Source organism: Gobius niger, assembly GCF_951799975.1.
Source record: "Gobius niger genome assembly, chromosome: 3".
In the NCBI taxonomy this organism is placed as follows: domain Eukaryota; kingdom Metazoa; phylum Chordata; class Actinopteri; order Gobiiformes; family Gobiidae; genus Gobius; species Gobius niger.
In genome coordinates, this window is record NC_136854.1 from 23758116 (window position 1) to 23772452 (window position 14337).

At 42.6% G+C, this 14337-nt stretch overlaps 1 protein-coding gene across 7 annotated transcripts in view; it reads right to left on the reverse strand.

Annotated features, from left to right (window-relative positions):
- The window catches only part of LOC306960596 (nuclear factor 1 X-type-like), an 85793-nt gene that overhangs the window by 64768 nt on the left and 6688 nt on the right, over window positions 1–14337 (reverse strand). The window contains exon 1 of one of the 7 annotated variants that reach the window (XM_079553031.1): window positions 12257–12425. The exons of the other annotated variants lie outside the window; for them this stretch is intronic. Within the exon in view, the coding sequence (XP_079409157.1) occupies window positions 12257–12283 (27 nt within the window). The 5' untranslated portion in view covers window positions 12284–12425. Of the gene's footprint in view, window positions 1–12256; window positions 12426–14337 lie in introns of those variants that run through there. 7 annotated transcript variants of the gene reach the window in all.

Below are 14337 nucleotides of genomic sequence, written 5' to 3' on the forward strand. Positions count from 1 at the left end.
CAAACTGGTATAATAACTTTGAAATATTACACCTTTGATTTGCAAATAGGAACCGACTCCTCTTAATAAAGCTGAGATTAGTTTAAAGATTCTGTTATCCCAGTCTAAACAACGCTGATCAGAATTAAAGTTTTCAAACTGAATTATGGGATACATTTTAAAGAATTAACAAAAAACAACAACATTTGAACATGTGGCCTGAATCTGAGAGCCGGTGTGCAGTTTCATGAAGGGATACGATAATTAAATTCATGCTGAGTGCACTGTACCAGTGTTTACATTATGATGTTTTAGAGCTGCCTCACACATGTGCTGTAGGGCCTCCTCCGACAGAGCCCTCTGACAGTGTGCTGTTCTGAAGGGACCGTGACTCTGACATGTTTTTGGGTAACTCCTCTTGTGTCCTGCACACACCTGCAGTGCCCCATCTCCACAGCAGCAACAGACCAGCTGAGCCGGCAGCAGAGTGAGGGCTGTGAACCTTCAGCCTCAAACATGGCAGAGTGGAGCAGAATGGAGCAGATAATGAACACAGATATGCTCTTCCCTCATGCCCTGGTGAGTGCAGCCAAGGCCTGGTCTCACACAAGAGGTGCACTATTGAGACTTTCCCTCTCTCTCCCCCTGGTTCTTTTATTTCGTCCGCTCCTCATTCTGCCAGTCTGCAACAGCAAGGCGAGGTGCCAACCTCTCCCCAAAGTCGGGCAGAGTGCCCTCACCCTTTATGCAAATGCTTCAGCTCCAGCCAAACTCACTATGCTTCCCACTACTAAAACTACCAGGACTAATGTTCACTTCGATCCCACTTTAGCACGTTCAGTGGTAAACTGTAGCCGAACTCAACTCTTTCTCTTCACTTCATCGCTACACGCATTTGCCTGTGTGTCTTTATAAGCGAATCACATACATCTCAACTTTTCAACTCAATTCAAGCTCAAGAAGTTTCAACATTTATGTCCATTTTAAAAATGTATTTTTTTTCTTTTAAAGAAGCATTGAAATCATTTCAAATAAAAGCAAACTACTCACTTCATTGTGTTTCGGGACAAACCAAGCTCACCCTATGAATGTATAAATGATGAAATAATTTCACCTCTGGGTCATTTGGTTTTGTACACGGAGGAAGATCAAATTCTGCATGACAAGTGACATTTTAGAAGTAGTCAAATACATGTGAACTCCTCTGTGTGAGGCTGGCACAGTGAGGGTTAAATGAGCTGGGCATTTGCCTGCGCACGGGGCTTTGTCTCCACAGCGCTGCTCATGTGAGAGGTCATGAGAGGGTGTTCGCTCCCTCTGCCACTCTGATCCCATAGGGTTAAAAGGTGTCTCGTCCAAATGGCTTCCTTAGCACTGGGTCTTAATCTCTGCTACACACATCGCCTCCCGAAACTTACCACTGAGCTGGCATGGGAGGACTTGAGGTCGCTCTGCCCATTTTGAGTGGCATTCCCTGCAGGGCCAGTGCCATGCCAGGACGGAAGAGGCGAGTGAGACGAGAACAAAAAGCCCCCACAGCCCAAGCACACAATAGATAAATCATTCTGAAACTTTATCATATTATACTCTTATTTCTTTGGTGGGGTTTCAAAGCAGAGGGGTGGTGCAGAGCTGTGGGGAGAGCGTGTGATCATGTTCAGCCAAAATACCTCCCATCGCCGACCTCATGAGCACCACAGCCCCATGAGCAGACAGCCACAAGTGCAGCTCTGAGCCGCAAGTACAGCTCTGCTCAAGCACAAAACCCACCGCAATAATAGACAATCAGCAGCGCCAAAGTGAAAGGGGCCTTCTATAAATCAATGGCACTCGCAAACACACACTCACTCATCCTGGCCTATTGTACATATTTTAGTGGAGGAGAAACCTGCACAGACACAGGAGAACATGCAAACTCTACACAGAAAGAGCCCATCTGGGGATCGAACCCAGGACCTTTTAGCTGTGAACCACTCGCGCTAACCGCTGTGCCACCGTGCTACCACATAGAGCGAAATATTCATATAGTGACACGAGGGGAGGGTGTGTGTAATGTGATGAAACTGTACTCGTCCAACAAGATGTCAGACGTGGTTTCTGCCAAATCGTTTCACTTTCTTTCCTTATTTAATTGGTCAACTCTCTGTGAAACTGAAGGAGATGAGGCTCACTGGAACGCCACAGCAGCAGAGTGAATGCTAGTGAGGAGGCAAGTAAACTTACAGACCAGACTGTGGGCCAGTTAACTTTAAGAAGAGGAAGAGAGGGAGCCGAGGTTTAGCGAAACTGTGTAATATATTTACAGTGTCACCACCTGTCTCTGTGAAACTGGTTTGGTATGAAATACGAGTTAGTCTTCATTTATAAAGCTGTGATTAAATGAAAATCTAGTACAACATCACATAATATGAAGAGCTGAGCTGAAAACAGCGAGCACTGCCACGTCAGAGGGTGCTGAGGCTCTTGGCTGTCAGGACAGAGAGAAAACCACACATCAACACACACACACACACACACACACCAGCGCATGCACACAAGTTAAACTGCTGTCCAGGCGTATGCTCAGAGCCAGGCCTATAACCTCTGAAGCTGCCACATTGTCTCAGAGATCCCACAGCATGGAGCTGCTCCAAAAGGTCTAAGAACAAAGTCACTAATGCTCACATTCACTCATCTTTGTAAACCATCAAAGCTCCTCATTGTGTTTATTTTTCTGCATATCATAACTGGCATCACAATCCAATTGTAATGTGTTACTTCAAAATGTGGCATCAAAGCTGTGACTGCGCCACAGACAAATATTTCAAAATATGCAAACATGTGGTAGCATCATACTGCAACACATACAAGAAAAAATAATTAATTACTAATTATTACCGGAACAAAGAAAACTGGAAATACAGAGTAGATCATCAGCTCCAGTGTGAAAATAAAATAATTTAACTGCATAACCTGCAAGCTGTCAATTACACCACAATTACAATGCTTTGGGTGTCTTTCATTAAAGAACCTTACATTCAGTCTGAAGCTTTGGTTTTCAAGCCTTTCAAACCAAGATTTCTCTACAGAGATTAATAAAGTATAACTTAACCCAGAGAAAATGTGACCTCAGAACCATCAGGCCAAGATCAAATCACGACTTAAACATTGATAATAGCAATATCAATATGGAAAATTGCATATTCTCACTCGAATGACATGATATGTCTATCTATCAACTACTGCAATACAGTATGATGTCAAATATTAATATGTGCAAATAAGCACAGAAAAAAAGAGCAGAACAGCATTTTAATACGACAATATGGCATTTGAGCGGTTTATTGTAGCTAACCTGCTCTGTTCTTGTGAGAAGCAGATTGGGAGTTTGCAAAGTGGCTTTTAAGCTCACCAAATCCAACATATCCCAGATAAGACTACGGCTCTTCCTGGGGGAATGCAAAAATGAGTGGTGTAGGACTGAAAAGCATCAGGTGTAGTGGAGTAGAAGAGACTAGTCTGCAATATGACGAGAAAGAGCAACACCAACATATACAAATGGGGTCTAGACGAGAGCATTCTCTCTCAGGAGAAACATATGCTGCTTGGTGTTGTTTGATGTGCAGCTCACGGAGAACAAACTGGTGTCTCTAGGAGGGTTTATCACCTTTGTGAAACAGGCCTAAATACACAGACAAAAGCATCCATCTCCACAGACTAGTGTCTCTGAGACAGACCGAGCCAGAGACAGAACAGGCCTTGTATGTACGCTGCTATACTGCTTACACAAGGTACAGCTGCTTCTTATTACAAACGCAATGGATCATGGTACAGAACACACTTTACAACAGTACTGAGGAATTATTACTTTGTAATAAATCACCATATTTGTCCTGTAAGTGTACATTTTGCATCTGTATTATCTGTGTTTACTATAATGTGCAAATATCTGTCCGTGCACACATGCAATTAAGCATCTAAATCTATATTATGAACTATACCTGCTTTAACACAGTGGACCCGTACGCCGACAGGACAGGTGCACTCACACACTCTGTCCAGGAGGCACAGACTCCACAAACAACGGCCCCTTTTGAACTGTGCCCAGTTTGCTTATTTAACGGTGGTTTGGTTTTCACAACCTCCTCAACTCCATTTGATTTTTTTTTCCTTTTAGGTGCAGAGAGAAAATTCAAACAGCATTAATTCCTCTTTCTGGGAATCGGGGCAGCCCTTTCCCGGAGCAATCCATAACATGTGAATATAAAAATAAATATGGAGCACCCTTACCCCCTTACTGAGACCAGCCGTGAACGGTGAAGTAAAAAAAATCTACCGACATAAACGCCACTATACTGTGTCTTTGCAACTTCTGATCTCTAAACGGAGACTCTTGCCCCATGTCTTTCTACTTTCTTCTGTTTTTTTTTTCAAATCTCAATCTCCTCGCACTTTGCTGGACGTCCCATTGCCAGTTAACTCACCGCAAGCCAGAGGGAGGACCACAAGAATGCTTAAATCAGCATAATTAGGCCTGTGTGTACTTTAAGCACACACTTTTTCCCCCAAGCCTGGAGCGGTGCCACTCGTACACCGCTGCTATGCGCGCGACCGCAGCCTGTCTCCCCCTGAGTCAATAAACACAAACTTATCACCAGTAAGGCCTCATGCAATTCAACAAAGTGCACATGAAAGAGAATATGTAATTATTATGAAAGATTTGTATTGTGTTTTTACAAAAGCACACATTCATCAAGCAGCTTTGACCAAACCCCGTAACAAGACACAAGTTGAATAGCAAATTATTTCATTAAAGAAAAAAAAAACGTTTCTAAACAGTAACAAAATTGTTGGAAGAATGAAAATATATTAACAAACGACCATTTGCAATAACTACAGCACAATAATCCAGGCCGGGGATTCCTATAATTACTCACTCACTGGATCATATTAGACAAAGAAAAACTAAATAGACTTATGCAAAATACCATTATCAAGAACTAAGTTTTACAAAGTTTTTTGAACAACGGTTGACGTGACCAATTGTGTGTGTGTGTGTGTGTGTGTGTGTGTGCGCGTGTGTGTGTGTGTGTGTGTGTGTGTGTGTGAGAAATATGGCAATAAACGGGACCAAAACTACTTTTTTTGCCAGAGAAGTTGGAAAGGCAGTAACTACGGCTACAAAGAAAGCGTCCAATAAAAACATTACACTCTTTCCCTCCGGAGTTCAAACACTGTGCTGCTAGAGGGGACGGCAGTGTGAGCCAGGCACTCACTCCAAAACAAGTCAAAATTCATGAGAAAAGTACATTATTGTAAAAATACAGCCACATGCAAGCGAGAGATTCAATCAAGTTGTGAAACTTTGAATGTCATTTTAAAAGCACAAGTTCAAACCGATCAACTCTCAATGAGCTCAATAATCTCTCTTTGTGGCACCACTCTGCTCTGATCTGTCAACTAGAAAAATACATCTTCTACAGTCCTCCATCAAAGTGCTGTGGCACTGTTCTGTTTATATGAGGGACACGCTGCAAACTGGCCACAAAGAAGCCACTCTCTCTGCGCCTGTCTGCCTGTCTGCTCCACACACTCGCCTCTATTTGCGTGCGCTCACAGCTGTGGATCTTGCACCGGGTTCAACCAAGGTAAAGATATGGTATATTACGCAATGGGTTATAGATTTTTCCACCGCTGGATCGCTGCCAATGACTCATGACAGGACGGGGAGAGGGAAAAGGAAAGAGAGAGGGGGTTAGTGGTGGGGGTCAGAGAGCAGCACACTTTGTTCTACTCAGTCTGACTCGCCGGGCGCACTGGACACTGGCTGTCGATGGGACGGGCCCGCAGTCGTAGTGACAATGAGGAAGTGGAGCTGGCAGTAGCCTGTGTCAGATATGTTTGTTAGGACTGCTGGTAATTTGAGCTATGTGTCCCTCAGGCAATGTCAACTACTCCGGCTACTGCTCTCTGTATCTGCCTCTGCCGCTGAAATAAATGACCTTACAAAGCCTGTGCAAATTGAATTATTTCAATTAGAACATTTACAGTTCATCAAGTGCCTAGATCATTATTTATATTGACTTTAAAGGTGGGGTATGTATATATTTCATTAATATCTGTGTCCCCTGATCTGAGGTTAACATCAGATAATGAAGTACTGGTTTTACTGATGACAATTATATGTTTTATATTCACAAAAACAAAAACAAATCATATATGTAAAAGTTGTTTATGTTTACATTTTTTTGTTTGGGTTCTCAGGACAGTTATCTGATTAGAAAGCAGAATAAGCCCCGCACTTAGTGGCTGAGATGGTAGAGCGGGCTGTCTCTTAACCATGGCCTTGCTCTCACAGGTGCACACTGTTAAATACCGTTTAATACCAATGAATGGGTGAGTGTTTGATGGAAAACCGTTTTGAGTGCCAAATGTAGATGGAAGAGCGCTATATAAATTGAGACTTATTACCAATTGCCATTAGCATTGGGCCCAGGACTGCCTTCAAAAATGTGCAAAATGTGAGGTCAAAGTGCACTTCATTGTCCCTGTTTGTCCTCTGCATTTGCCGGGACCCTGGGATTGAACTCAGGACCTTCTTGCGGTAAAACGAGAGAGCAAACTGCTGCGCTAGCCGGCCGCCCCATAACTTTTCCTGTTTTGTGTCCCATCATTTCCAATCACATCTATTTTTCTGCCTTCAAGATCCTAAACCGACGGTGTTGCAAGTAACAAGTCAAATGCATAGTGATGACTTTAGGCTGGAGGCTCTATACCCAAAATGCAAAGGAAAACAGTCGCCATTTGCAACACCAATCTGTCACGAATCCATCCCTTATTAGTTATCTCGCCAATCAGACTGATGGTTTTTGTCGTTCACTCGTCTACTGTTCACGCAGCATAAAAAACAATCTTAACTGAGATGATTCGGCCTAGATCTTACACACCGAGCTCGCCCCCTATTCTTTTAATTTGGCCCTTGATGCTCGACATAGGGTGTACTTCCTCTAATTAACTATATCTATAGCGCATGGGAGGGTGTATGAATGCATGCATGTGTAAAATCCTCTTTTGAGCAACTCCAAACTAACTAAGAGCTTTAATTTCACGCTAGACTGCATTGTCCCATTCAGCGAGGTTGCCCGCACAAAAAAAAAAAAAAGAAGAGAAAAAGCTTCAGAGAAAATCAAAAGGAGCGAAAACACAACCAATGGGTGACAGCGTAGGGGGATGGAGGAGGAGGACGCATGGGGCGCACACGGGACAAACAACAACAAGCGCGGCTCATCCCTATACACAAAGCCCTCCTCTCACCAACCGTTACTGGTCCTGAAGGAGCTAATTGAGGAGGTGGAAAGGGGAGGAAGAGAAGCCAGGAAGGTGCAGCTGCTGGATCTTCTCAGGGCGCCGTCACACATGGAGTCCTCTCACTTCAAACTCCGACACTTTAAATGACTGTGAACTTCATGTTGTTGCACATTCGATGATCCATTTTGGGGGGAAAACATAATTAACGATCTCAACACACGGGAGAAATTTCAATTATCACGTACAGAGACTGTCACATCAAGTTTAACTCTAGCCAAAAGACGGTGACAAAGGCAAAAATATGATACGTTTCGAAGACTCCGATGGAGGTATGATGGAGTGATTCTATCGGTGCTGATTCTAAGCCACATGCCCGCTGTCTATCTGGCGGTAACACACAGCCAGTGTTAAGTCTGATTTCACATGAGCGTGTGCCTGTGCCTGTGTTTCCAGTCCATGTGTGTGCCGTATGGGGAGGTTAACGCAACTATATCGCAGAGCAACACCAGAGCGCTATAGGGGCCGCCGGCTGCACTGGCCATAGACCAGCCTAAACCTAATCCACACTAGGAGGCAGAGGACAGGCAAACAGGCGTACACACACACGGTTATCCATCCAGGGGACAAGCACCTATTACCCCGCTGTGCCAATTGCCTTAGTTAAGCATGATGAATCCATTTTGTACGGGTGGTCAGAAAGACTGCGCAGATAAGGGACAGACAGTGCATCAGAGCGCAGGATTCAGAAAAGGGGAAAAAAGACATTCACAGCTATAGACAGAAGAACAAAAGATGAACATTCTTCCATGACAAATCTTTTACAAAATATATAGTAAACATTTTTTCCGATTGTTGGTCGGACGGTACAGAGAGAAAGAGGGAGAAGAGCGGGGAGTGACATCCAGCACTTGAGCCACCAAACCAGAGCTTTGTCTGGTCAGAAGGTCATTCCATAAGAATTATAATTTGAGCAAATGTAACAGTAAAACTTCCACACGGATGATGGGAAGAAGCACAAGATCGGAAAACTAATTTGTATGGAATCAATTCTTGAAGGCATTTTTTTTTCCGTCATGTTTTTGATTCATTTGTGGGGCGATTTGTTCTGGGGCTCGGTCTGTCACTGGCACAAGCTGTAGGGGATTCAAGGACAAAAGGTTGGGAACCACTGACTAACAGCACCACATTCACACATTGTCCTGATTTAAAAAAAAAAAAAAAAAGTAATTCTCTGTGTTGAAATTAGATTTTTTTTTTTTTGCACAGTGCGCACGAGCAAACCTGATTGGACACTAACTCCCCATGCAAGACAAATCAGGGAAATGTAATTAAAAATCATTCAAACTGTTAAGCTGAAATGGACATGTTGTGCATTCGCGCTCTCCCCCGCTTCCCTATAGCAACTCTCACTTTGGGCCAAGTCGAAGAAGGGGAACCTGGTCGGCCTCCAGCAGAAAGAATGAATAAGTCAAAAGAACACAATGTACCTCTGGGTCGGGCCTGACGTCCTGGCACAGTTGGCAGAGCACTTCCACCAACTGTCCACAACAGCCCACTGCTGCACTCAGCTTTTACTAACTAGTGTGATTAGTATGTCCGTGTGTGGGGGCCAAAGACCTGGCCTGGTGTGTCATAGATCAAGCCTACAACGGCACTACCCAACGGTCCATTTGAGACAAAGGACATGGACAGTGAGGGTCAAGGTTTGAAATGATATGCTTTATAAGCTACTCTTTGTGAGAGAGAAAAAACTAAGATCACAAAAACATTTTAAGTGGGTTTAATTTAGACAACAGGCTAAAAATAGTGTGTGGGATTCTGCATATTGCCATCCAGACTTCTGTTGCTTCCCCATATGCAGTGATTCACAGACGCTTTGTTGAAATGAAGCCTTTATCTTTCCACCAAAGATATAACAAAATCTCTTATTTATTTCCTTGTTGCCATGGCTACATGGCAGAGCTATACTGCGTATAGATTTCACGATGTGTCTTGCCAAAATGCCAGGCTGAGTGCATTTCAAGGAATCACTTGATTTCCAAATCTAAAAGACATTAGAACCACAAATTGTTGGACATAACGCGCTTATCCAGTAAATAAGAGCGTTTTTGTGTGAACTGAACTCAAACAGTTAAACAATCTGCAGCAGATTGTCTAACATCTCGGAGTTTTCAGAAAGCTTCAAAAGTTGGCAGAGCTCAGTAAGACGCGCAGCCTATATTAACAGCCCACATCTCATTTGGATAAGTAGGAAGGCTTAACTAGAGTAATTGATTTCAAAGCGCAGCACATAAAAGTTTTAATTAACGACGCCTCCATGACCTTCAAACTGCATTAAAACTTTATGCAAATGCTCTAAATGCAGACGCAAGAAACAGTCTCTTTAGTGCATGAAAGCGTGCAGCCTCAGGTGCTTGGCTCTCAGTGCGCAGTCCACATCGGCGTGCAGGTCCGTCACCTATCAGACCGGTCCAACAAAGCTTTTAAACTCATGAATTATGAAATTTGCGTGGTTTAAAGAGCTTTTACTTGTTATCAGTAATTATTCAACAGCTACATAAAAGCAAAATCTTTATGCTGTGAACAGCTGTGCTAGGTGAGATACATTGGCTAATTAGATTCATACACAACAAAAACAGCACATAATTTAGAAGCGTGTAAAGACGCCACTTGCCAAGTTCATAAACATTTTAATAATAATAATACAAATTTAACGTTAATTATCTATAATTGACGAGCAAGCCCAAATATAGCTGAATATAGGCGTGACATGGGAAAACACTTAAAGGCAGCACCATTAAAAGAAGATCAATATGAAGAAGCCATAACGCACATGAGAGCACACGCTCATGAAGGCTCGTGCGGGAGAGGATCTTCTGCCAATTAATTTTAATTAATGGAAAGAAAGAGGAAACTCGATGCGGACCTCAGTCTGATAGAAACAGGCTCGGAAAATTGTCTGCAGCGTATCAGGCGGAGTCTGCAAGTCAAAATCAAATGTATCATTGATTTAATTGTGTCGACGAAACATCGGTCCTTCAGAGACAAAAAAAAAGAAAGAAAAAAATCACATTATCTGCAACTATATTGTGTACTACAGGTTATAGATAGACCTCACACAAACCTTAACGAGAGAAAATGCCAATAAAGACTTTTTTTCCTAAACTGAGAAAGGGCCGAGAGATGTTCCATTAACGGAAATAATAGGCAAACAAACAAAATTGAATAAATGGTTGACGTGACCCTAAATCGAATAGTTGTTCCATGTGAAAATAATGCAGTAATGTTGAAACATAGCCTTCATTTAGAGGCTTGAACTAAGAAGCCTATAGATCACACAGAGCGCAGTGGGGTCTCCCTTCAGGAACTGTTCATCAACAAAATCAATCGACTGCTGAAAAACGGACAAAGACAGGTGTGTGTTTATAAGATGTGTAGTGTCCAAACAATCCTTACTTGGTCCATGAACGGCATGCCCGAGACACGCTGCTCGGCCTAGGAGCCTCGTGCGCGTCCTGCTCTCCTGTTAACTCTGTTTCTGCCCGTGTGCGGAAAGCACTGGCTATAAGCACCGAAGGACTGGCTCTCACTGCTGTAGCTGTATTTAATTCGGATTTATGGAGAGGATGTAGGCAAAAAACAAACAAACAAAAAACAATGTTTGTAGAACCATTTAGGCCGGAAAGGTCACATGAAGCTTGACCTTTCAGTGGAGCGCTCATATTGATTTAGTTTTTTAAGGTAACATAGAAAACATAATGCGTGACTAAATAGAAAACACTTTTGATGAATTGGTTCTATAACCCTAAATAAAACATCTTTTTCAAAATAGCCTACATATTTTCATTCTCTCAACTAAAAAATACATCTATTCAACAGCAGACTAGTATGGCTCAATGTAGCCTTTTTTTTTTACACATATTCTATACACACTGAAATGAAAATCATTTTAATTAAAGAATTTAAGAAAAAAAAGAAAAAGAAAAAAAATGAAGAAAGAAAGAAACGTGTGCCAAGGAGACGTGCGTGCGTAAAAGTCAGGAGGCCCGAAATCGGTAAACGGTTCAAAGTGGAGGAAAACGTATTTCTCCTGTTCTCATAGCATGAAAGGTGGCAGATACATTCGACACCAACTCAGTATGGAGTCATTTTATAATGGTCTAATTCCAATGAAAAAAACAAAATCCTACACAAACACATAAACAGCATATAAACACATCTATATTTTGATTATTGCACTAATGTATAGATGTTTTCATTAACAAACCTAATCCTTTTTCACGCGTCACTGTAATTTGTCTAAAACAACATAATAATAGGCTGTAGATTTAATAAAAGGTCAAGTGTCATTTGAGGTGACTTCACTGTAACACACGCCCACTTTAACCGTCGCCCTAATGGTTGATCTACTATATTTTGAAAGTCGGGCGCTGCGGTGAAATGTATGACACATGGTGGACAGTAGTTGAATGTGTCCACTGTCCTTAAAGGCCCCCGTTCGGTCAGTGCAGACACGGCGGAAGACCGGCAGACCGCTGCTCACGCACACGTCCTTTCCTAAACAAGAAGTGTCCCGCTGTCCACTTTGGCACAGCTCGAGGTGGACTTGAACTTCCAGCCTCGGTTTAAGAGGCTGTAAATAACTGTTAACTTGCAACAGGCGCTTGACTTTCTCCCTTTCCCATCCTTCGTTTTATATTAAATAGATTTGGGTGAAGCGCCATTTTCTTTCCAAACCATGCGCTACGAGACACGCAAGAAAAACTTGGTAGGAGGCAGCCGTTCTAAAAGAATTGGAAGAGAGCGATCCAAAAGTGCGCGAGGTCAAACACGGCGAGGGCGCAGAGTTGTAAAGACAAAGGTTCGCAAGAAATGACAAGCAACGTCACGGCGTAAAAGAACAACACCAGTGAAGTGAAGCGCGCACAGACACGAACCGGAAAACTCAAGCATGCATAGAGCAGCGGTCGAAACGACAGCGGGTCCGTACCTGTGTCAAGCAGTAAGGAGAGTACATGGTCGAGTCTAGAGATGAGAACTGGAGAAGTAGATAATAAAGTTGGATGGAGGATCGCTGCGGTGCCGCATTGCAAAGCTGCTGTGGCTCAGTCTGGGCAGAAACCCCGCCTCACTCACTCGCTCCACAGTGAAAGCTCCACTCGAACTTTAGGGAAAGTTTTCTCGCTCTCTCTCCCCCTCCCTCCCTTCTGCTTTCTCTCTGGTGTTCACGCTCCCACCCAGTTCTGATTTCAAACCACGCCAACGCGTATCTGTAATATCACTGTAGCAGAAGTCATCGTTCGCCACGAGTTCAAGTTTGGATTGAAAAAATGTGTCACTTTGACGGTATTCCCACTGCAGCCGCGTTTTCACAGCAATGCGCACGGGGAGTGAGACCGTTTTAGACTCATGTCCTCTGCAATATGGCATACTTTTATTGAAGGACTTGGCCAACTTAGAAAGACAATAATAACATATATATATATATATATATATATATATATATATATATATATATATATATATATATATATATATATATATACAATGGCAATTGTCTTCCAATAGTTTATACCCAAAACTGCAGAACGTCTGTAAAATATACCTGAACCTAGTCCAGCTTTTGCAAGAAGTCTAGAAAACTAGATAACCCACGAAATCCATTTAAATGTGCAGTGCATTCACACCTTACATTTTGAAAACAATGTTTTTCCTAATTTATGGACAAAAGTTATCAGCTGCACAATTACCCTATCCATAACTGGAGCGTGCCGAGACCCTATTATTTCCCTCTCTATAGGAGAAAACAATAGGGATACATGGACGAGTATTCCATAGCAGCTTCATTGTGAGTGCTATTGTATGGAAGCAATACACTCTGTTTCTAATCAGGCTTGGCTTTATCCTCCCCGCTTCTCGGCCCTAATCAAACTCATATATGCAGGCAGAGTGCCGGCAATTACCCATAAGCCTCTGCCTGGTGCGCGTGTGTTACTGAGACTGTGTGAATGCCGCCCTGTATGTGCATATGTCATCTGTGTGTATTATGGCTATATAAAATCGGTGTGTTATGTGGACTGTAGGGTGCGGTTTTGGGGGTTGAAGTCACCCTGGTGCTCCGGTGCCAAGTTTTTCAGGGGGATATGAAGTCGAGCAGCTTACGAGACCTCAGCCTATGTAGGATACTTAGACACTCAGGCCACAAACGCACATGTGCACAGTAACAGTACACATACCACACACATAAATGGGCAAAAGGGCATAAAAGAAACACTGACAAAAGGTAGTTTCTTTGAGATGTATCACTCCAGGAGCCACTCCTAATTGTCTCTTTTGGTCTCATTACTAATTTTTTTCAGAAAATGTCAAAACAAATGTGAAATAATAAGTATATTTTGCAACTTCTACAAAAGACAAAAACATTGAAGTAAAGTCTGCACATTTTCACTACTTTCTCCTGTTTCCAAACCACACCCTCCGGGGCAATGGCCCAAACCCCTAAGTCTTTGTGTGCTCTTGACTTTTCCCTCTCTTTTTACGCTTTTCTCAGTAGCTGTTACTGGTGTTCTGGATTGGAAGCCTTCTCGGGACATTATTTTCTTCTTTTCATTCAATATGTGAGTCACAGGCAAACATAAATCCATGTTTCTCCATAATCCATTGTGCCTAAAGTGTCCGAGTTGACCATTATGTTTTGAGACCGCCAGGCACTTTTGATTTCTAAGACGATGTTGTCATAAAAAAAACAAAAAGTTAAAACCACATGGTGTGACTTGGGATATTGTTACTATGTCTCATTGATAGACCGTACTGCCCATACACTAGTGTTTACCATTGCCTTTGGCTAAGCAATTAAATATTGAAAACAGTGCATACTGATACTGCCATTAGCGTGCTCAATGTGTGAGACAGGTGGTTGAGCCTGTCGTTCAAAAGGAAGAAAACATGCGAGTGGAAAGTGCATGTAACAGTACCATTTACTGTGCCTTAGAGTCAATATTGTTGGAGTAAGCTGTTTAAACATGTGCGCTCAAAGGGAGCATGCCATTCAGATGCACACAGGATATATAC